Genomic DNA, 22,658 nt, shown 5'->3' on the forward strand with positions numbered 1-22,658 from the left:
CAGGGGATTTTTTTCTGGCTCTGTGCTCAGGAGTGGTCCCTGGCGGTGCTCAGGGACCAGATATGGAGTCAGGAATTTGAACCAGAGTTGCAGTCAAGGCAAGTGCTTACCTCCTGTACCATCTCTCTGGACCCTTTCTTTTTAGTCCTTTCTCTGTGTTTATATATTTATTTGGAAATGGTGTGCCCCAAAATACTCACTATCCCATGGGGGGAGGGTCCTCCCACAGGACCAGTGGTACAATGCTAGGGTCCAAGAATGCAGTGTTGCTCAGTCCTACAATGCTCAGAATTACTTGGTCACCCGAGAGGTGCTTAAGGGTTTCAGGGCTACATCCTGTGACACTTAGGAGATCATAAGGTACCAGGGATTGACCCTGGGTCGGCTGCCTGCAAGGCCTTTGCTCTAACCCCAGTGCAATCTTTCCAGCTCCTCTGCATGAATTCTCAGGGAGAGCTTTGACTTCCAGTTTCTAAAACAGTGACAAGGCGTCTAGCATAAACACAGTGTGGGCACAAGCCAGGTGTCCTGACAACCACCTAAACACATGCGTGGATGAGTCGTCCCTCCACTTTTTGCCACTTTCAACATGAAGAGGGAGAGAATGAACAGGAGTGCCAGGGGGGCCCTGAAGCCTGAATGTACACCCCATATACTAACCAGGGTACTGAAACCTACCCCTTCTCTTCTGCTTACACAAATTGCCCTGAAGAAAAACAAAAAAACATAAATGTGAAGGGAAAAGCTGGCTTTCCAGAATGAAGTTGCCTTGCAAGTGGCCAATCCAAAGCTAGTCCCCAGAACCCCATAAGGTCCGCTGAACTGCCAGGAATGAACCCTGAGCACAGAGCCAGGAGAAAGCCCCAGTCAAAGTTTGGCTCAGTGGGACCAGGCATGGACCCTCCCCCCAAATGATGATGCAGTATGATAGAACATGGTTTCTGAGCTCCTTTGAGCTGGTAAATGAAATCTTATGGCAAGCTGAGGGTGAGTTTCTTGCAAGAGGACTCTAGAATAGAATATAGGAATGGGGCCCAGAGAGATAGCACAGCGGCGTTTGTCTTGCAAGCAGCCGATCCAAGACCAAAGGTGGTTGGTTCGAATCCCGGTGTCCCATATGGTCCCCCGTGCCTGCCAGGAGCTATTTCTGAGCAGACAGCCAGGAGTAACCCCTGAGCACTGCCGGGTATGGCCCAAAAACAAACAAACAAACAAAAAAATAGAATATAGGAATGGATTTTCCCAGAGTGTGTTCTGGTTAAACACCTCTAAATTCATAAAAAAAAAAAAAAAAAAAAAAAGACAGAGGGCAGAGGGGCCAGCCAGATTTTATTTGGGGGAATTTATTCTTCCAGAAAGGAATGGAAAAAGGATAAGAGGTGAGCTTGGTCCTGTGACTTAGTGTGACTTAGCTGGAAGTGCCCTGGTGAGCAGAGACTAAAGGAGAGAATGAAAGATGTCAAAGGAGAACTCTCTTTGGGGCCTTGATCGGAACCTTGCATAGACATGAAGTGGCATTGATGTGTCAATATAAATTTTGGGGGGGTCACAACTGGCAGAGCTCAGAGGTCACTCCTGGCTCTGCACTCAGAAATTACTCCTGGCAAACATGAGGGACCATATGGAATGTTGGGGATCGAACCCCAGTTGACTGCATGCAGGGTAAACACCCTACCCACTGTGCTATCATTCTGGCATGAGAATTTATTTTTTTGTTTGTTCATTTTGTTTTATTTTGGGGATCTACCTGGAGGTACTCAGGGATTATTCCTGGCTCTGCTCTCACTCCTGGCAGGTTTGGAGTGCTGGGGATCAAACCAGGATAGCTGGGTGCAAAGCAAGTGCTTTACCTGCTATATTATCTCTCCAATCCCTGGAATTCTTTTTATATTGTCAGGCCTCTCAGGTGGCACTTAGGAGTCCCACAGAGAATACCATTGATTCAGGCCCAGAGAGTGGAGGTTGAGGGTTAGGACCTGATGATACAGTTCTGCACAGGCCCTGCCCCTAAGGCTTCCAGAACAGCTCTGGAGGTCCTGGGGGTATTGGGGACCACACCAGTCAGGTACATACAAGATAGTGCTGAGCACGGAGTGATCTCCCTGCCTACATCTGAGGAATTCAAAGAGCTGTCACTGGCCAGGCTGAGAGGCAGGAGGATGAGAGAACTGTCCAGAGCCAGCGTGGCCTGGGCCAAGTACAGCCATGTCATTTGAGTTACCTGGTGGCATTTGAGGAACAGCTCCCATGATCACCCTGTGCCTCATTTTTTCACTGATTTCATCTCACTTATTTGAATACATAAAATGGGAAAAACAATACAAAACCATAGATTTAAAATTTTTATATTTAAACACGATGGTTTACAAAGTTGTTCATAATACAGATATTTTTTGTTTTTTGTTTTTGGTTTTTGGTTTTTGGGCCACACCCAGCGGTGCTCAGGGGTTACTCCTGGCTGTCGCTCAGAAATAGCTCCTGGCAGGCACGGGGGACCATATGGGACACCGGGATTCAAACCAACCACCTTAGGTCCTGGATCGGCTGCTTGCAAGGCAAACGCCTCTGGGCTATCTCTCCGGACCCAATACAGATATTTATGACTTCCAATTTTCCAACCCCAATCCCACCACCAGTGTAACTTTGCCTCCACCATTGTCCCTACTGTCCCATCCCTAAGACTGTCCCTTGGCATATATGGATAATTTATTTAATATTTTTGTTACAAATGAATGGAAATGGAATTATTTTTTTAAAAAAAAACCTTCTTTAAAAGAAAGTTTCTGAAAATTGTAATATCTCATAATAGGGTCATTAAGTCATTGTCTGAAGGTTTACTAAGCTATTTGTTGCTAGTTAAAAGACCATAGTTCTAAGAACTAAGGAAACTTGCAAAATAAAATAGATTTTTTTTTTTTACAAATGATTTGGTGGTAAAACTTGATCTGTGTAGAGGTGAGACAATTCCTAGATTCATTTTCACACCAAGGTTGAACTTCCACTAGTTTCTCTGTAGGAAGATAAATTTGCTGGTAGATGCTGCCTCGTACCACTCTGGGAATGTTAATAATATCAAACATGGACACAATTGTTACTTTTGTTTGTTTTTCAGGCTACCCAGAAGTGCTCAAGGCTTACTCCTAGCTCTGTGCTCATACCCTAACCCTGCTGGTGCTCAGGGGACCACACTACCCTTTAAAAAAATCTGACATATGGGACAAGAGCAATAGCACAGCAGGTAAGGAGTTTGACTTCCAAGCACCTGACCTGGGTTTGATCCCAGGCATCTCATATGAACCCTGAGCCTACCAGGAGTAATTTCTGAGTGCAGAGTCAGGAGTGCTTCCAGGTATGGTCCACAAACAAACAAACAAACAAATAAAATTCCAGGAACTGGAGAGAGAACATAGCGTTTATAGCACTTGCCTTATGTGTGACTGACTGATTTTATATCCCACACCAATAGCACATAGTTCCCTGAGCCCCACCAAGGGCCATCTATGAGCACTGAGCCCAGAATACCCCTTAGCACAAGCAGGTATGCTCAAAAGTAAAACACAATACATTAATAAATAAAAATACAATCTGAAATAAAAAAAAACATTCTAAAACGATCAGGCTCCAAGTGTTTGTGGATCTGTAGCTGCTATTTCACAGGGTTGCTGTTAGGATTAAATGTGCTCATCTACATAAAGTACTCAGAGAATAAAGGCTGGGCACAATTAAAACTGCATGGCTCATTTTCTGTAAGCCTTCTGCCAGCTGTACTATTGCTCCAGCCCCTGTATTACATAACTTTTTATTGCACTCATCATCAGAGTACTCATTCTTTGCTTAGGACTTTTTAAATCTCATCTTCTCCCTACACATAACATTAAGTCTTGTTTTAATATTAAATAGACTATGTTTGGGGAGTTGTTTGCTTGATGTTGGCACTGAGTTCAGCTGCTCAACCTCCTTCCCATTAGAGAAGCCATACTGTTATCACAGTGATTTTGTGTTGCCAAAAGCAAACTCTGAGCCTGTGAACTTCACACTTAATGAGTTATCAAATATAACCTTTGATTTCCATCCCTGGGACAGTGTGACCTCCTTTTTCCCAAGCACTGCCAGATGTCCAACACCAACTGTCCAAAACTACCAGCCACACCACCAGACTGAGCATCTCTGGGTGAGGTCTCTTATCCCAAAGCAACACTTCCGGAGTTCACCCATTCCAACAATAACAAAGTAAAATTTATCAGTTCAGGCTGGGGATGTGGCTTTAATGGTAGAGTACAAACCTTGCAGTGTGATGGCCCTGGGTCCTATTTCAGGGACTGCATTGTGCCCCTACCACTATCGGGTAAGTTTTTCACAATAGCAAAAACATATCTGTATTGTCTTTGCTTCTCTCTCCTCTTCATTGGGGTTCAGTCTAGGATGAGCAGTAGCCAACTTCAGTTTAAGCCTTTTTCTCTTTTCCAATGTCTGACTCTCTCTCTCTCTCTCTTTTAATCACCTCTTATTTGATTGTTCATTAGTGCTGGTCTTTCTACTTGGTGGGGGAGAAATTATTTAGTACACAGACAATGAAATATACCAGCCATGAATTCTAATGGAACTCAGTTACTCAGTTGAGAAACTTTGAACTAGTGGCTCACAATAACAAGTTTCAACATCTTTCTGAAACAGAGATAGAAATACAGCGTAAACTATTTTGAAAATATTTTTGTGTCATGGAGGGGATGAAAGTAGTTACTCCCAGTGAGACTTAGTAAACTGGGTCAGGGATTCAGTGCTAGGGCCTAATATACAGAACTTACTGGGCCCTGTAGCAATGGAGACCACCAGAGATGCATACAGTAGTGCTCAGGGGTCTCCAGACCACAACCAGTGGTGATTATGAAGTTATGAAGTACCAAGGTTCAAACCAACGTGAGCAAAGCATGTGCTTCTGACCACTGAGTCATCGCCCCAATTCCTGAAGATAGAGTTTTAAAAGAGTCACTTATAAGTTAGTAGAAACTAAAATGTCAAATTTGAGACACTAGAGAACATCTTATTATCATGCAGACTGAGACCTGGAATTTAAAATTGACTTCTATGTAGGAGGCAATAGACATAAAAATTATGAAATTTTGGTTCTACACCCTCGATTTTTTGATGAGAAATAAAGAGGAAAAAAGATAAAGTGATAAGTATGGGATTGCCATTCTTTAATGGGAAAGGGCTGTGGATACTCATACCTGGCAGTGCTGAGAGACCATGTGGTGCCAGAGATTACCCTAAACCTCCCACAGCAAAGCACATATTTCAGTCCTTTCAGCCATCTACCTGACCCTAGATTATCATCTCTTTTTGTTTCTGATTTTATGTTTAGCTTTTGGGCCATATCTGGCAGTGATCAGTGGTGCTAGGAAGCAAACCTAGGCTTTAGGGAGGCAGAGCATGTGCTCAGCCCATTGAGCTCTCTATTAGCTGGTACTCTTCAGGCATGTAGGATTTGGTTGCATGTAGTCTTTAGCTCTGGTAGTTTCCCTGTAATGGTGTACTTGACTGTTGATTCTTCCTGGGGATTTTTTTCCTGGTTCTCTGGGACTCCAATTATTATTAAGTTGTTTCTGTTGAGCTTATCAAAGTCTTCTATTTTCATCTATTCACATTCTTTGAGTAATTTTTACATTGTCTGGTCTTTTGCTTTAAGGATTTTTTCCAATCTCTTCTGCTCTATGGAATTGTTATGCATCTCATCTTCAGCTCACTAATTCTATCCTCAGCTGCTGTTACCCTATTGGAGAGACTTTCCATTGAGGTTTTCAATTCATCTACAGAGCTTTTCAGACCTGTTATTTCAATTTGGAGTTTTCTGATTTCTATCTTCATATCCTCTTGATTCTTATTAGTGCTCCATTCAACTCGATCTATGCTTTCTTTGAGTTCTGTGAACATTGTCCATATTTCTTCTCTAAACTCCATATCTGAGAGACTAACTAGATGATTGGCCGTTTTGGGGACATCAGGGTTGTCATCTTCATTCTCTATGTCTGGTGTTGGCCTGTGTTGTTTCCCCATTATCACACTCGTATTGTGGATTTTTCTAAGTGTTGTGGTGGTCAATTCCTGGCAGGACAACTCACCTCAGAAGAAGGAAAGTCCTCAGGAAGGATGCCAGAGAGGTTCAAAGTTCCCAGGCCGAAGCAAGCAGAGAGAAGGCCCAAGATGTCTACTGTGATTCAGAGACACCATGCCAGCCTGACCTCAGCAAAGACCCTCCTTCAGTGTAAATGTTTCTTTTATCTGCAGGACCCCTGGTTTCCTGGTCTGGGCAGGGATACAAAAAATTAACCTTTCCTTCCCCCTCCATATCTAATTCTGACCTCCTATGTTACAGCTGTATTCCCAAACCTAATTGCCCAGAATGGCTGATGGCTGAAGCCACCAGGGAAACAATATTGTCATCCTTTCGAAGTCAGTAAGGAGAAGGAATTGGTATCTACCTGTGCAAAATCTATACCTTCTATTTCCACTATTTATCTTTGAATATAAACATAATGTTGATCTAGAAAATACTATTTTGGGGGGCCACATTAGTGAGTTATCAGGACCTATTTTTAGCTCTTTGCTCAGAAGTGACCCCTGACAGTGCTCAAAGATTGAACAATTGATTGCTGGAGCAGATGCATGCAAAGCACATGTCTTCCCCTCTGTGCTATCTCTCGAACCCTTCATCCATGAATTTCACTAGTGGAAACCTGAGCCCTTAATAAAACATTTCACGAACTCACATTCACAGAACAAGTTTTAAAGAAGAAAATGAAGGAGGAGGAGAAAGAGAAAGAAGATGAAAAGAAGTAAGAAGAGGAAGAAGAGGAAAAACGAGAGGAAGAAGAAAAAGGAAGAAAAGGAAGAGGAAGAAGATGAAGAATAAGAGAAAGAAGGCAGAAGAGGAAGAGGAGGAAGTAAAAGAAAGAGAAGGAGGAAGAGGAGGTAAAAGAGGAAGAAGATGATAATGATGAAAGAAGAAAGAAAGAAGAAAGAGAGAGAAAGAAAGAGAGAAAGAAAGAAAGAAAGAAAGAAAGAAAGAAAGAAAGAAAGAAAGAAAGAAAGAAAGAAAGAAAGAAAGAAAGAAAGAAAGAAGAAAAAGAAAGAAAGAAAGAAAGAAAGAAAGAAAGAAAGAAAGAAAGAAAGAAAGAAAGAAAGAAAGAAAGAAAGAAAGAAAGAAAGAAAAGAACAAAAAACAAAAAAACACATGTTTTTAAGTGGATTCTAGAGATTTCCACCTGCATGGGTACCGAAAAAGTATCCTAGAGGTGGGACCTCTAGGCGCCTCGTTTTTTTTTTTTTATCTAAGTGATAGATGTAATAAAAACTAACTTCTCAAAGCATGATCTAGTCATATAAATCAAAGTGTCTATAACCCTTGTCTATAACAAGAACCAAATCAACAAAGGCTTAAATTATTTTGAACCTGGATTTGTCTGAAACTTAGAGGGGAGAATTAGACATGAAAGGCTGCATTGGGCATGGCTCTCTGAGCCCACCTGCTGCAAATCCACTTCTCCAGCCCTAGCTCCAACACACAGGTTCTAGCTGCACCAGGGCCCAATGGGGAGCATCTCTGACATAGTCTGGTGAGTGCTTACCTTCCTGATATCTTTCAAGGAATCTCTGCTCTTCTAATCACAAGGAACTGATGGGCCAGGTACTTGGCGAATGTACCATATACCTTACATGGGAGACAGAACCAAGGAACAAAGTCAACCATCCCAAAGAAAGTATGTGCTTTCTGCTCTCCATGAGTTGACAGATCAGAAGGGACACCCCCTTTCTCGAAAAGTTTCCAGTGTTAGGGTTACAGTGTGGAAGTGTAGAGGGAGAGAAGAACTCCACCAAAGATTGAGTGCTTGGATTGAACTCATTCTCCTCCTCCCTCTTCTCCTTTTTCTTGCACTTTGGTACTACTTGGGAGCTACTCTAGGTTTGGTGCTCAGGGGACCATGTGGTACCAGGAATTAAACTGATGTAGGGAGCATGCTAGACATGTGTTCTAACCCTGTGATCGCTCCCATTTCCAAGTTTTTAGTTTAAGGGGACTAACAGGGATGTGCCCAAAAATCTCATACACAGATGGGCTTTGATGGCCAGAGGTGGTAGGGTAATAAAGACCCTGACTGATCCACCCTGATTATAAATCTGCTCATAATTCCTGTGTTTGTGCCAAACTTTGCATCATGGTCCAAACATGTGGTGTTAGAGAGCCCCCAAGATATTCCAGCAGGTGTGAAAGACAAGAAGTTCTAATGCTCACCCAAATATGAATGCTTAATAAAATTATGCTTGGCATCCCCTTCCTGAGTGCCTCCTGGTCAGAAGAAGGAGGCAGCTCTGCCCAGGAGGGAGGTGGTACCTGCCTGGGGGATGAGGGACTATGCCAGAAGAACACTGAGTGCAGTCAGCTTCACTATTGACCTCCCAAGCTCACATGGCAGGTCCTTTATTGTGTCTCTGAAACAATAAAAATAAATAAATAAAATAGTGGCCACTGTGCAAAGTATCCTGTACACCACAAAAATTCTGAAGTAGACCCTTTTTGGTAGAGGGCAAGGCTGAGACAGGATTGTCGGGCAGCAACACTGGTGCTCAGTGCTAACTCCTACCCCCATGCTCAGGGTTCACTTAGAAAACTTAGACAGTGCTGGGATTATATTCACCCTTGTAAGATCTCTCCGATCTTAACCAGTCCAGGAGCCCAAAGGCCCCCATGTGTGTCCTTGTGATAGAGACAAAGGGATGCTGTGATTCTATATGACCTAAACGGAAAGGATTGACTTCTTGCTCATTTTCTTCCTGATTGTTTAATCAGCCACTGTAAAATCACTCCACGTGCCTTATTTTCAAGCCCAGATGAACGAGTCTGAGTTAGGGTCACACATGTAACCCAACAAGACACTACCTCTAGTCCCTTCCCTCAAATCACAGAACCACCCTAAGTGACACTCGTTTTCCCTGGCATCCTGTCCCCGAAGCAGGAGTTGGAGTTCAGAGCTAACCCAGAGGTGCTGAAATTCTGTCTGTCCCTGATTGGCTTCTATCTGCCTCCTGGATGGCCAGGCCAGGTCTTTCAGATCCATCCTGGTTTCTATCTGAATCTGACTTGCTTTAGGAAAACACTATGGATTGAATTATGTGAGTGGGAAAGAGCTGATAGCCTGGCTGTATGGCTAGTATTCTTGCTGGTGTTTCATCTCTGCTAGTGAGTACCTTCAGTTACAAACTGAATGTCTTCCAAACTTCCAACTCTTTCAAGTCACAAGAAATGGGGCTAGAGTGGGTATGGTGCTTGCCTTGTATGTGACTGACCAGGGTTTGATACTTTGCATCCCATATGGTCCCCTGAACACTGTCAGAAATGATTCTTAAGCATAGAACCAGGAGTGGCCACAAAAACAAACAAACAAACAAAAATAACAACCAAGGGCCAGAGAAATAGCATGGAGGTAAGGCATTTGCCTTGCATGCAGAAAGATAGTGGTTCGAATCCCAGCATCCCATATGGTCCCCTGAGCCTGCCAGGAGCAATTCTTGAGTGTAGAGCCAGGAGGAACCCCTGAATGCTGCTGGGTGTGACCAAAAAAATAATAATAACAATCAAATCACAAGCAAGAGTTCCAGATCCTGAGTAGACTGTTTCACAGCACCTGTGCTCAGCCTGACCCTTCTCCCTCTCTGGTTTGTTCCATTGCAGTATGGTGGGCAAGATCCCATCTCCCTTTTTTCTCTGTCCTTCAACTTCTGCCTCAGAAGACCCAACTTTTGAAGAAGGAAAGAAAAAAATTCCCAGGCTTTAGATGGGGCTGGCCTCAGCCAAAAACATAGGGAAGCTCTCCCTGCCCTTCCCTATTTTGGATCTTTTAGTCACTCCTGCCATCTCAGCACTTTCTATTTAGGACAGTTATGATCTTTGTTCTTCTGGACAAAGTTTCCTTTGTTTATTCTAGTTCTTTAACTCTTTATCCAATCACACAAGGGGTGGAGGGTTGGGATTCTCCAACTCTTTCTGGAAATATAACTAAGATGCAATAGAACAATGTTCCAATTCACATATTTGGGCTGGTGTTTTTCATAGAAAGGTGACCCAAGACATTATTTTTTTATTTTATTTTATTTTTTTTTATTTTTGGTTTTTGGGCCACACCCAGCGGTGCTCAGAGGTTACTCCTGGCTATCTGCTCAGAAATAGCCCCTGGCAGGCACGGGGAACCACATAGAACAACGGGATTTGAACCAACCACCTTAGGTCCTGTATTGGCTGCTTGCAAGGCAAACGCCGCTGTGCTATCTCTCCGGCCCCCCAAGACATTATAGACATGGCCCAGAATGTCGGGGTAAACCGAGAGGATTTGTTTATGATTATTAAAATGCTTTGGCAACACAAAGACCTAAAACCTGCCAAGTGGTCTTAGGTTTCCATTTTATGTAATCCACAGATGAAGTAAAATATGTATAGAGAATACAGACTGGAGGCAGAGAGAATAAACAGGGAGACATATTAGAAAGAGAGAATCTAGGTACAGGCTTTATTGGGGGTTGGGGAATCGATAATAGGCAATAAAGGTGGGCTTCAAGCTTTGTGACTTGGGTTTTTGATGATCCCTAATGAATACCTAAGAGTACCTAAGAAAAGCATTAAATAGCAGTATCCCCCATGTCTGCAGGTCCTCTGGCCCTAGAAGAGTCTTGTTCTGCCTTCTTAGCCCCCAGTCTCTCACTAAGGCCAAAAATTATGTTGTTGATCTCAGGGCCCTTGCTACCAAACAGGATGCCTCTCCCCTGTGTGGGCCTGGCTTCCTCCTGCCTGAATCCGGAAGGCATCATGCCCCAGGCAAAGCCAAGCATGCTTGAATTGTGATCTCTCAGCCACAGTCCATCTTTGTCCCAGAAGTGGTCACCTTTCATCCTGAGCAGTATTCAAAACCAAGGTGTGGTCTGAGCTCCTTTAAGCTTGAGGAGTTGGGGGCACCTGGTGAGTCTCAGAGAAGAGTCCAGAAGAAGAGGATGGAAAGGGTATACCCCATCAGCAAGGGATTTCTCCTTGGCCTCATTATCAGTCTTCTCCTTCAAGGTAAGGGAAGGGGGTGGGAGACAAGAAGATGAAAGAGTAGAGCATGGTTCCAGAGAAGAGTTATGGTCCTGAACCCTACAAGGTCATCCTGGATGAATGTGTGAATTATTTCTTCCCTGGTTCTTGACTTCCTGTTGTTGACAGAGATGCCACTATCCAGTATATATCATCCTCTCCTTCCTGGTCTGCACAGGGATCCATTACATCATTTCTCTCCCTCTCTCATCCTTTCTTCCCAATGGCCATTCACTAGTCTCTCTGTCTTTCCCTGGATTTGGTGTCTGTAAGAAGAGTACCCAGGGGCAGAGAGATAGCATGGAGGTAAGGCGTTTGCCTTTCATGCAGGAGGTCATCAGTTCAAATCCCGGCGTCCCATATGGTCCCCCGTGCCTGCCAGGAGCAATTTCTGAGCACGGAGCCAGGAATAACCCTGAGCACTGCCAGGCATGACCAAAAAAAAAAAAACAAAAACATACACACACACACACACACACACACACACACACACACACACACAAAAAGAGTACCCAAAAGTGTTGACAATACCATGAAGCTGTAAGTACAACTCAGAAGAGGGTGGGCAGTAACCCAAAACAGACAGGAGAGGGGACTTGACATCTCCGAGGGAACCGTGGTTCCCAACCTGCATCTGCCCACACCTGAAACAGCATAAAGAGACCAAAATGCCAAGAAGCTAGCTGAACAGATGACATTGAGGCAGCCTTGTTTAGGTTCTCCCACAGAACAAAGATCTTCCCTGCTCCAGCCTTGCTGTGCTTCGCATCCAGCCAATGCTCAGTGATACCCCAGGATGGCAATGCTAGAAAGAAGATCTCACTTTCTGGCCTCACTAAGCTCCAAGAAGGACTGAGTAAATGCAAAGTACCAAGGTAAGAACCCATGCAAATGCCTGCTCCCTGACATGCTTAGGATCTGCCTAGAAAGAGCAACTGTGAGCATCTCCTCTCAGAAATCAGTTCTCCGCTTGCTACCCAGAAGTCCCTACAAAAGACAGAGCAAAATTAGAGAGCAGATTTCAAGGGACCCAAACTACAAGACTGAAAACCACACTGAGTCCTGGTTTGGATGCACCAGGAGGCATGTGATGGGACTCTAAAGACCCTTTGAAGCAACCGCATCACACAAGGCTTCAGTTTGCATACAGATTTGGGCGTGTTTTGCATGAGGATAAAACCTGAAGATCCACTACCTCAGTTCACCTCTCCCACTCCCATTTGCTTACCAGACCTACCCTTCCTCTGGGCCTGGGCAGGAAGGACTTTGGCTTTGGGGCCTCCTGGCAGGAGATGGAGGGGTTTACGGCAATCCCAGTATATCCCTTTCGGACTCTTTCTCTCTTTCTTCCTCTTTTAGAAAGGCTCCAGCTCTGGAACTAGAGTCCCAGCCCCCACCCCCTCACAGAACTCTGCTCTCCACAGGACTAGGTGACAGTTTCACCATTAATTGCTCTGGCTTCGACCAGCATGGGGTGAACCCCACTGCCTTCCAAGCAGTGTTTGACAGGAAAGCCTTCCGCCCCTTCCTCAACCACAGCATCCCCACACAGGTCAACGTTTCCTTCACCCTTTCAGCCATCTTAGAAGTGGTGAGTTCTAAAGTTCACTTCCAACAGCTGCTGAAGGGGACCAATCATTCTCTGTCCTGTCAATGCAATACTAACATGGTGCATGGGAGAACAGATGGTATCCTGAATGTCTTGTGTATGCACAGCAAGGCTCACGTATAAGAAGGGAGACAGAGAAGCATATAAAAGTCAGCTGTTTATTCCCCAAGAAGAAATCACACCAGTGAGATAATTCAGAGGCCAAAATACTTGCTTAGCAAGCATCCGCCCTCATACAGTCTCCAGCTCTCCAAATGGTCCCTTGAGCACTGCCAGAAGTGATTCCTAAGATAAGCCCTGAGCATATCTAGGTATGGCCCCAAATTCTATGCCCCAAGAACAACCAAAAAAATACCCAAACAAACAAAAAGATTCATCCTTGAAACTTGTTCTTTATGAAATTTTCCAGGAAAAAAAATGAATCTCTATGTCCATTAAAACTTAAACTGCGGGTTGGTGGTTAGGGAGCTTGTCTTGTACCCAGATTTAATGTCCAATGTCCCTGATGGCCCCCCAAGCACCACCATGAGTAATTCCTGACTGCAGAGTCAAGAATAACCCTTGAACATCACTTGACCCTTGACCCCTTCCAAAAAACATAACCACAAACAACCTGAATTACCCCTAGACAAAAGGGAGACAAGCAAAAGATACCCCAGCATCTGGTATGATGGCCAGTAGATTAACAAATGAGTGCAAGAGTGGGAAACTTATAACACTAAGAACTTTGATGGCTTGCTTTCCCAGGATGCACATGTTCAGCTGCTGACATCGTTCCTGTGGATGAATTTGGTAAGGCAGATTCAGTAATCCCCTTTCCACCAGGAGCAGGCTGGCTTTGGGGGATACTACTCTCCCTGGGGAAGTGAAAAAGAGAAATAGTTAAAATGGCCACTTGGTTAACAGCAGGCCAGCCTATGGGTGGCTCCTCTTGATTGGAACAAAGTGTTTTAGGCCCATTTTAAGGTCCAGCTGAAAAAAAAATGGCAACAGGGTACTTTGGCAAAATAAAGATGGAGAACCAAGTTGTGCCCTTCAGTTTGTATGGGTGAGCATCAGAAGAAAGGCATTTAGAGAAGAATGGGGAGGAAAGGCTGACAGACAAGCTCCCTGCCACTCACTTTCGCTCTCACCACAAAACTGCAGATGTGGGACAATCCTTTCATCAGCTGGGACCCAGCAGAGTGCACCAGCGTCAATAAACTCAGCATCTCGGCTGAAAATCTATGGGTCCCCGACATCTTCATTGTGGAAGCGTGCGTATCTGGGCTGGGCACATGAGCAAGAATAGCCCTGGCTCAGCAAGGGGACAGGGATGTGTAGAGATTCAGAGAGGGACCTGGTCCCAACATACCAATTCTCCCAAACAGAGAGGAGCAGAAGAGAAGAGAGACAGAGACAGAAAGAGACAAAGACAGATAGAGGGACAGAGACACAAAAAAAGAGATAGAAGCATGAGAGAAGGAGCCAGAATAGAGCACAGTGTGGGAGAACAACTGAAAAGGGAGAAAATGGGGCCGGGCGGTGGCGCTGGAGGTAAGGTGCCTGCCTTGCCTGCGCTAGCCTAGGACGGACCGCGGTTCGATCCCCCGGTGTCCCATATGGTCCCCCAAGAAGCCAGGAGCAACTTCTGAGCGCATAGCCAGGAGTAACCCCTGAGCGTCACAGGGTGTGGCCCAAAAACCAAAAAAAAAAGAAAAGAAAAGAAAAGGGAGAAAATGCTGATTAGGTCCCCCTCTGCCTAGCAGCACGGATGTACATCAGGCCCCTCCAGGCCTCAGGGCCTATGTCAGCAGTGAAGGCCGGATAAAGTACGACGTGCCGGTGCGGGTGACCAGCATCTGCAACCTGGACATCTTCTACTTCCCTTTCGACCAACAGAACTGCTCCTTCACCTTCAGCTCCTTCCTCTACACAGGTGGGATGTTAGCTTTGGATGGTTGTGTAAGATTGGGGAATGAGATTTCTATGACAGGGGTTTCAGGAAATGGGGGAGATCAGTGCCTCTTGTGCCCTGGGGGTGGTAAAGTGATTTAAAGCACCTGCCTTACAAGTATCAGGCCTTCAGGTCAATTCCTATGATAACTCACATGCTGAACCTGAGCCTGGCTTCTCTGTTTGTTGAGTCTGGAGGCTCCTTGGCCAGAGCTTCTCCCTGGCACAAATGATTTGGGGCCACACTTCAGGTGTGTATGAGCACCACAACTAAATAAGATGGGGCCCTGACCAGCACAGACACTGTAAAATATTTTTAAAGATAGTGGCCAGGAAGTGGAGTTCCTTACCCCCAACCCGCCCTTGAACTCACGTGCAAGCACCACAATATAAGGAGCATGAGCCCAGCACTGTGGCCAAATGTGTGAGCTCCACAGCACATACGTGGACCCCAGACATGGCAAACACAGCCAGAATCCCCGCAAAGGGAAACGAGGAGGGGCTGAAGTCATAGTACAGCAAGTACTACTTGTCTGGTCTGTGGCAAACCTGAATTCAATACCTGATAGCCTATATAGTCCCCAAGCACTACCCATTGTAATTCCTGAGTGCAGAACCAGTAACCCCTGAGCATCATTTGGTGTGACCCCCTAAAAAAGAAAAGAAGGGAATAAGTAAATAAAAAAATATACCAATTCTTTGCAAGTCTGGCTACCCCTCAGGTATTTTTTGCTTTAGGCTTTTCTTTTTGATTTTGGTTTTTCGGTTTGGACACCACACCCTGCTTTCTCAAGGTTTACTCTTAGCTCTGCACTCAGGAATTACTCTTGGTAGGGATTGGGAGTTATATAGGGTAGCCAGGAATGGAAATGAGGTCAGCCGTGTGCAAGGCAAGAGCCTTACCTGCTGTACTATTTTTCTGGCCCATAAAGTTTTCTGTTTTAGATTTAAGTCATTTCATCTTCCCTGTCTCTTCCCTTTGTTGTGGTGGTGATGAGTGAGCCCACATATCCGGTTATGATGCTTGCACACTTGACATTAGTGCTAGTCGGGACTGCACTTTAGTTGTGGTTCTTGCAGAGTCCCACTCTGTACTGTTTCTGATTATCTTCTGGAGAATACCTTCCTAACTGTGATGTTCACACATCTTTAGTTGTAGTCCTTACAACTAAGGTATGAATCACATACCTTAGCTCTTATAGCCGACCACACATCTGCAATCACACACTCTGTTGTGGTCCCAGGAATCCCATATATCAATATGTAGGAGGCACTGGGAATCAAGTTAATGGCCTCACACTTGTGAGACAGGCATTTGGAGCCATTGAATCACCTCCCCAGTTCTCTACTAAAGATATTTTTTAAAGTATCAATAACTTTTTATATCTCAGACATTCCATTTAATTTTTCCAGGTGGGAACCAAGTTGACCTTTTGGTATATTTTGGGGCCACACCTGGTGGTATCCAGTACTTACTTACCCTTGGCTCTGTGTTCTGGGACACTCCTGGAGGGGTTCAACAAGTATATTTTGTGCCAGGTCAGTTGCCTGAAAGGCAAGTGCTTTAATCCCATACTATCTCTCCAGATCTTCATGCTGTTTTTGCAATCTTCCCAGAGAAGTTGATGTGCTGGGTGAGGAATTGTAATCCTAGAGGCTAGGGATGTAGCTCAGATAGATGCTTGCTTTAGCAGCACATATTACAAAAATTTTGATGATACAGAGAATATTAGCCTGGGTCCAGGGCAAAGATGACACAGACATAATTGTTTTAATGAGGGGCCAGATCGATAGTACAATGGGTAAGACATTTAACAAGTGGCCAGCCCAGTATCTCATCTGGTCCCTTGAGAATACCAGGATGACCCAGGTTTGATCTCCAGCATCCTATATAGTCTGAGCACACCAAGAGTAACTGCTGAGTATAGAGCCAGGTATACCCCTTGAGCACAGCTGGGTGTAACCCACCAAATTTAAATTTTGAGGTGAAACAGTAAAAACAGGGATGAGAGATAGTACAGGAGTTAATGTGCTTGCCTTGCATGCAACTACTCCAGGTTTCATCTCCAGCACTCAATATGGTCTCAAGCATCATCAAAAGTGATCCCTGAGCACAGTTGGGTATGTCCCAAAAACCACCAAACCAATTCAAAACAGAAACAACAATCTGATGCTTGGGATCTTGGAAGGTCCTTGCATCTGATGAGATCCATCTGACTATGAGCTGCTGCTGTCCTATAGTTTCCAGCTCACACCTTTCATAGGTAGCTTAAGGGCAGTGAATCCATGGAACTGCAAGCCACCCAGTGTCCTGTGGCAGTAACAACCATTTTTGTTTTTGTTGAGCCACTCAAATTTTATTCCACTGTAACAAGAGAAGACAACCTAGAAATTGAAAAGAAGAAGGGAAAGACTCCAGATGTTCCTGGTTCACATTGGAATTACCTCTAGAGTCCCTTAGCCACTTCAATTCACTCAAAAACATTCAACTACCAAAAAATCAGTGCTGCCCTCTACACACAGGAGACTTTTTTTTTCCCTCAGAAAACCAGGTCAATTGATTAAGGGAATGGTTTTGGGACAGACTTTGTAGTGCTCGGGGCTATTCCAGGCTTTGTGCACAGGAGTGAGTTCTAGTAGTTCTCAGGGGATCAAATGTTCTAAACATTCTAACTGGGATTGACCACATGCAAGTCAAGCTCCTAATCACTGTACTACCTCTCCAGCCTCTGGAAATTTTAACTGAGAAAGAAAAGCATGTTGCAGAAGTGCAATGAGGAAGGAATGAAATTTGGTGGGCAGAAAACTGGAGATCCTCCTGAACTAAATTTTCTCTTCCCTTGCAGTGGAGAGCTTGCTGCTGGGCATGGACAAGGAGGTGTGGGAGATCACAGACATATCTCAGAACATCATCCAGACCCAGGGAGAGTGGGAACTGCTGGGCATCAGCAAGGCCACTCCGAAGATGTCAGTGGGCAGCAGCCTGTATGACCAGATCATATTCTATGTGAGCCCGGGGATCCCTTCTTGCCTACTGATGCCAGTCACCCTGATTTTCCTCTTGGTGAATGAAATCTATCGTTCTCATTCAGCAGGATGAAAAAAGAACCCTCTTCAGTTTATCACCACTCACCAATTCATTCTCTCCCCTTATTGCTCTGATGGAGCATGGTATGCCCATAGGCAACTGCTTCCATCTCTACCTTCTCCCCTCTATGTGCCTTGCAAAGAGGAGGTGCTTCTGGGCAGCTGTAGATATTTTTCTCAGGCTAGGACACTCATGGATATGGTGGCTCTGCTTGACCTGAAGTCTACATGGTGTCCTCAGATTGGACTGATCTGACAATTAGGTTCCTCAGCAAAGGATAGGTGATGCATTGACTAAGTACCTGTTACATAGTTTGCCCCTCACCCCCGGTTCAATTAACAGCACACAGGCAAAGGCTAGTGTGTGGATTGTCCAGTAGAACCTTCTGGCATTAACCTTTGCCACATTCTTTACCCACTCCTCCCCACCAGGTAGTCATCAGACGCAGACCTGGACTCTACATCCTCAACCTTCTGGTGCCCAGTAGTTTTCTGGTGGTCATCGATGCCCTCAGCTTCTACCTGCCAGCTGAGAATGAGAATCGGGCACCCTTCAAGATCACCCTTCTGTTGGGCTACAACGTCTTTCTGCTCATGATGAATGACTTGCTGCCTAACAGTGGCACGCCCCTCATCAGTATGTGCCCTTTTACATTCTAGAAAAGCAAAGGCAGTTTGGGAAGGGAGCCAGGGAAATTGGCTATCTCTCCACTTATGAGTGAAATAGGTTTCTGAGGATAGATCAAATGGAGGGTAGGAGTTGTGGGTAGGGAAAGACTTAAAAGCATATTCGGGCCAGAGATGGTATAGCGGGGAGGACACATACCTTGCATGTGGCTGGCCTGGGTTGTACCCCTGGACCCCTTATTGCTCCCTGAACATGGCCAGGAGTGATTCCTGAGAGCACAGTCAGAAGTAATCCTTGAGCAGCACCACATGTGGCCCCAAAAACAAAATCAAAAGACTTAGAAATATGCCACGTACAGGGAACTTTCTGTCTTGCATTGTTTCTACTTTTCTTTTTTGTTGTTGTTTGTTTCTTTTTTTTTTTTTTTTTTTTTTGGTTTTTGGGCCACACCCAGTAACGCTCAGGGGTTACTCCTGGCTATGTGCTCAGAAGTTGCTCCTGGCTTGGGGGACCATATGGGACACCGGGGGATCGAACCGCGGTCCGTCCAAGGCTAGCGCAGGCAAGGCAGGCACCTTACCTTTAGCGCCACCGCCCGGCCCCCTGTTGTTTGTTTCTACTTTGCTTTGCTTTACTTTGCTTTCAGGTATCTATTTTTCCCTGTGCCTGTCTCTGATGGTGATCAGTCTTCTGGAGACCATCTTCATCTCCTACCTACTGCATCTGGCCAATACTCAGCCCCCACCCATGCCTCCGAGGCTCCTCACTCTTCTCCTCTACTGCACAAGTCCCTGGAAAGGGTGTCTCACTGTACCTCAGAAAGGAAGCAGAGGTCTCCCTTCTTCTCATCTGCCTGGTAAGGGGGATCCACACTGTCCATCCATTTCTTTCAACACCTTTACTTCTCTGTTCCTGCTTTTTATCCTTGATCCCTCTGTCTCTGAGGAACCTGTGACTGCAGACAGTGACTCTGTCTCTGCAGGTGTGAAGGAGCCCATGGAGTTGGGGAGGAAGGAAGCCAGGCTCAGAAGGGCAGAGTCCCAGAATGGGAGTCTTGACTCAGCCAAAACACAGCAGGAAGATGAAGCTCACAAGAGACATCTGGTCAACCTGTGGGTGCTCTTCAGTCACATGATGGATACCCTGCTCTTCCGCCTTTACCTGATCTTCTTGGCCACATCTATCATCACAGTCATTGTTCTCTGGAATAACTAGGCAGATAGTCACATTCACTTCTCTGCAATAAGTGTAACTTTTTAAGGGCTTCCTTAATAACCATACCTTCTATGGTCCCCCAAATTTCCAACACAGCCCCACCAAGCAAAATCCCAGTAGCTCTAGACTATGTCTTTATTTCTCTCCCATGTCAGAGTCCTCATTCCCATAATGTTAGTGTTCCTTTGCTACAATTATTCTGACTCCCTGACAGTGAAAGTTCAGTCATAGGAGTCTCTCCTAGTTGGGTACCTGCAATGACTTTCCAGGAAGAACTAACTCTCAGGTTCAATCCCCCACATCCCATATACTCCCCTGATTCCTGCCAGGATAAGTCCTGGCACAGAGCCAGAAATAAGTTCTGCCCACCACCAGACATGCCCAATAAATTAAAATAAGATAAAAATAATATATTGTGTCATTATTAAGATAGGTATTTATCACGTGTGGTCTGTATTCCTGATTCAATACCACAGTTTTTTTTTATTTTTGAATGTGTTGAGTGTGTCCAAGTTGTTTCTTCTTATGCTAATAAAGTAATTTTTGCAGCCCATTTTTAGGATGGGGGCTGGATGTTGGAGAACTCACTAGGACTGGACAGCAAAGTCCTGTCATTTGAATTTTGGGGAAGAAGGAGCAGCTAGAAGCTGAATTCAATTACCAATGTCAATGATTTGATCATGCCTAAGTAATTTGATTATGAACCCTAGAAAAAGAAAAAGGTACAGCCTGAGGAGGCACTTCAAGTTGAGAAAAAAAAGTGAAGAACTGGGGCCGGGAATGTGGCGCTAGAGGTAAGGTGTCTGCCTTGCAAGCGCTAGCATAGGACAGACCTCGGTTCGATCCCCCGGCGTCCCATATGGTCCCCCCAAGCCAGTAGCGACTTCTGAGTGCATAGCCAGGAGTAACCCCTGAGCATCAAACGGGTGTGGCCCAAAAAAAGCAAAAAAAAAACAAAAACAAAAAAAAAAGTGAAGAACTTTGTAAAGCACAATGGTTTCAATAAAAAAATTTAAGACTATGATGAGCTTTTTAAAACTGTAAATTATCAATTAACCTGCATTACACATAGAGATATATGCTTTTATTTTCCTTTTGGGTTTTTTTTTGGGGGGTACACCCGGTGACGCTCAGGGGTTACTCCTGGCTATGAGCTCAGAAATCACTCCTGGCTTGAGGGACCATATGGGACGCCGGAGGATCGTACCACGATCTGTCCTAGGTCAGCCGCGTGCAAGGCAAATGCCCTACCACTACGCTACCACTCTGGCCCCAGAGATATATGCTTTTAAAACAATTTTATTTAGGGCCAGAGTCTTATTACATCAGGGATGGTGTTTACCTTGCATGTGGCCAATCCACATACAAGGTTCTATTTGATATGATCCCTTGAACTCACCAGGAGTGATCCTGAGTGAAGAGGCAGTAGTTAACCCTGAGCACCTCTACAGCACCCCATAAAACCAAAAAATATATAATTTTAGTAATTTGATCCCTTTTATCATCAGATCTTTAAGTAAACCTAGTCAAGGTTTTAAGATCATTTAGTTTTGGGGCCCGGAGAGATAGCACAGTGGCGTTTGCCTTGCAAGCAGCCAATCCAGGACCAAAGGTGGTTGGTTCAAATCCCGGTGTCCCATATGGTCCCCTGTGCCTGCCAGGAGCTATTTATTTCTGAGCAGACAGCCAGGAGTAACCCCTGAGCATCGCCGGGTGTGGCCCAAAAAAAAAAAAAAAAAAAAAAAGATCATTTAGTTTTATCTGTAGTTTTGAAATATTTGCTACTCTATTTAAGTGGGAAGTTGATCATTAATTCATGATCATCTGAATGGTGCTTTAAACCATTTAATATCTATGAGAAAAAATTTTTCAGAAATCAAAATTCTAAAAGAAAACTTGGCTAAGAGAAAGAAAATATTGAAAGGCATAGAAGAGTAAAGGCATCCCATAATAGCTGTTTTCTCCCCTTATGAGAAGAGAAAAACATTTACTATGTGAAAGCTTCACAAGAAAAAAAAATTTTTTTTTTTTTAGGTCACACGGGGCAGCACTCAGGGATTACTCCTGGCTCTATGCTCAGAAATCGCTCCTGGCAGGCTCGGGAGACCATATGGGATGCCGGGATTTGAACCACCGTACTTCTGCATGAAAGGCAAACCCCTTACCTTCATGCTATCTATCTCCACAAGAAATAATTTAACCTTTTCAATACCTATGTCAATAATAATGTGAGTATTCTAGGTAATTTAGAAAATTATGTGTCACAAAATTAAGCAACTTCTTTGTCTATGCAAGAGTCTCAAACTCAATTTACCTGGGGGCCGCAGGAGGCAAAGTCCGGATGATCCTTGAGTGCAAAGTCGGTAGTAAGCCTTGAACATTGGGGGGTGTTACCCAAACAACTAAAGCAAAACAAAACAAAAAAAGATTCCTCTAGGGCAGGGCCACAAAATGTTGTACAGAGGGCCGCGAGTTTGAAACCCCTAGTATTCTGTTATAATAATATATCTAAGTGTGAGCATTCTAACCTTTGCCATTTATAGAATTGTTTTAATGCCTGTGTTTAGATAAATCTGTGAGTCAAAAAGATTTAGAAAGACAGGGCTGGAGAGATAGCATGGAGGTAAGGCATTTGCCTAACATGCAGAAGGACAGTGGTTCGAATCCCGGCATCCCATATGGTCCCCCGAGCCTGCCAGGAGCAATTTCTGAGCAAAGAGCCAGGAGTAACTCCTGAGCACTGCTGGATGTGACCCAAACACCAAAAAAAAATAATAATTTAGAAAGACACTCAAGAGTTTAATGGGAAAATTGAACACTAAAAAAGATTTGGTGCCAGAGAGATAGCACAGATAGTAAGACAGGTGCCTTGCACATAGTCAATCTTGGTTCCATCCCCAGCACCACATACAGTACACTGACCACCACCAGAAGTGACCCAATATGCCTCCCCTCCCACTGGCACACACACCAGATTTCAGGATATTAACTCTTTATACATTTGAGCTGCTGAGAATGAACTAAAATTTTTAATTACTTTATTTAAGCACCATGGTTACAAATTT

General features: G+C 44.5%; 2 protein-coding genes across 2 annotated transcripts in view; both read left to right on the forward strand.

Annotated features, from left to right (window-relative positions):
- The window catches only part of DVL3 (dishevelled segment polarity protein 3), a 324,867-nt gene that overhangs the window by 169,893 nt on the left and 132,316 nt on the right, over positions 1-22,658 (forward strand). The gene's annotated exons all lie outside the window — the stretch shown is intronic.
- On the forward strand, positions 11,038-19,593 carry LOC126011825 (5-hydroxytryptamine receptor 3C-like). Its single transcript, XM_049775602.1, has 9 exons — positions 11,038-11,104; positions 12,544-12,710; positions 13,476-13,520; positions 13,875-13,984; positions 14,477-14,646; positions 17,510-17,670; positions 18,183-18,387; positions 19,025-19,234; positions 19,361-19,593. Exons 1-9 carry the CDS (start codon positions 11,038-11,040, stop codon positions 19,591-19,593), a joined length of 1,368 nt encoding a protein of 455 aa, XP_049631559.1.

Source organism: Suncus etruscus, chromosome 6 (assembly GCF_024139225.1).
Source record: "Suncus etruscus isolate mSunEtr1 chromosome 6, mSunEtr1.pri.cur, whole genome shotgun sequence".
NCBI classification, from domain to species: Eukaryota; Metazoa; Chordata; class Mammalia; order Eulipotyphla; family Soricidae; genus Suncus; species Suncus etruscus.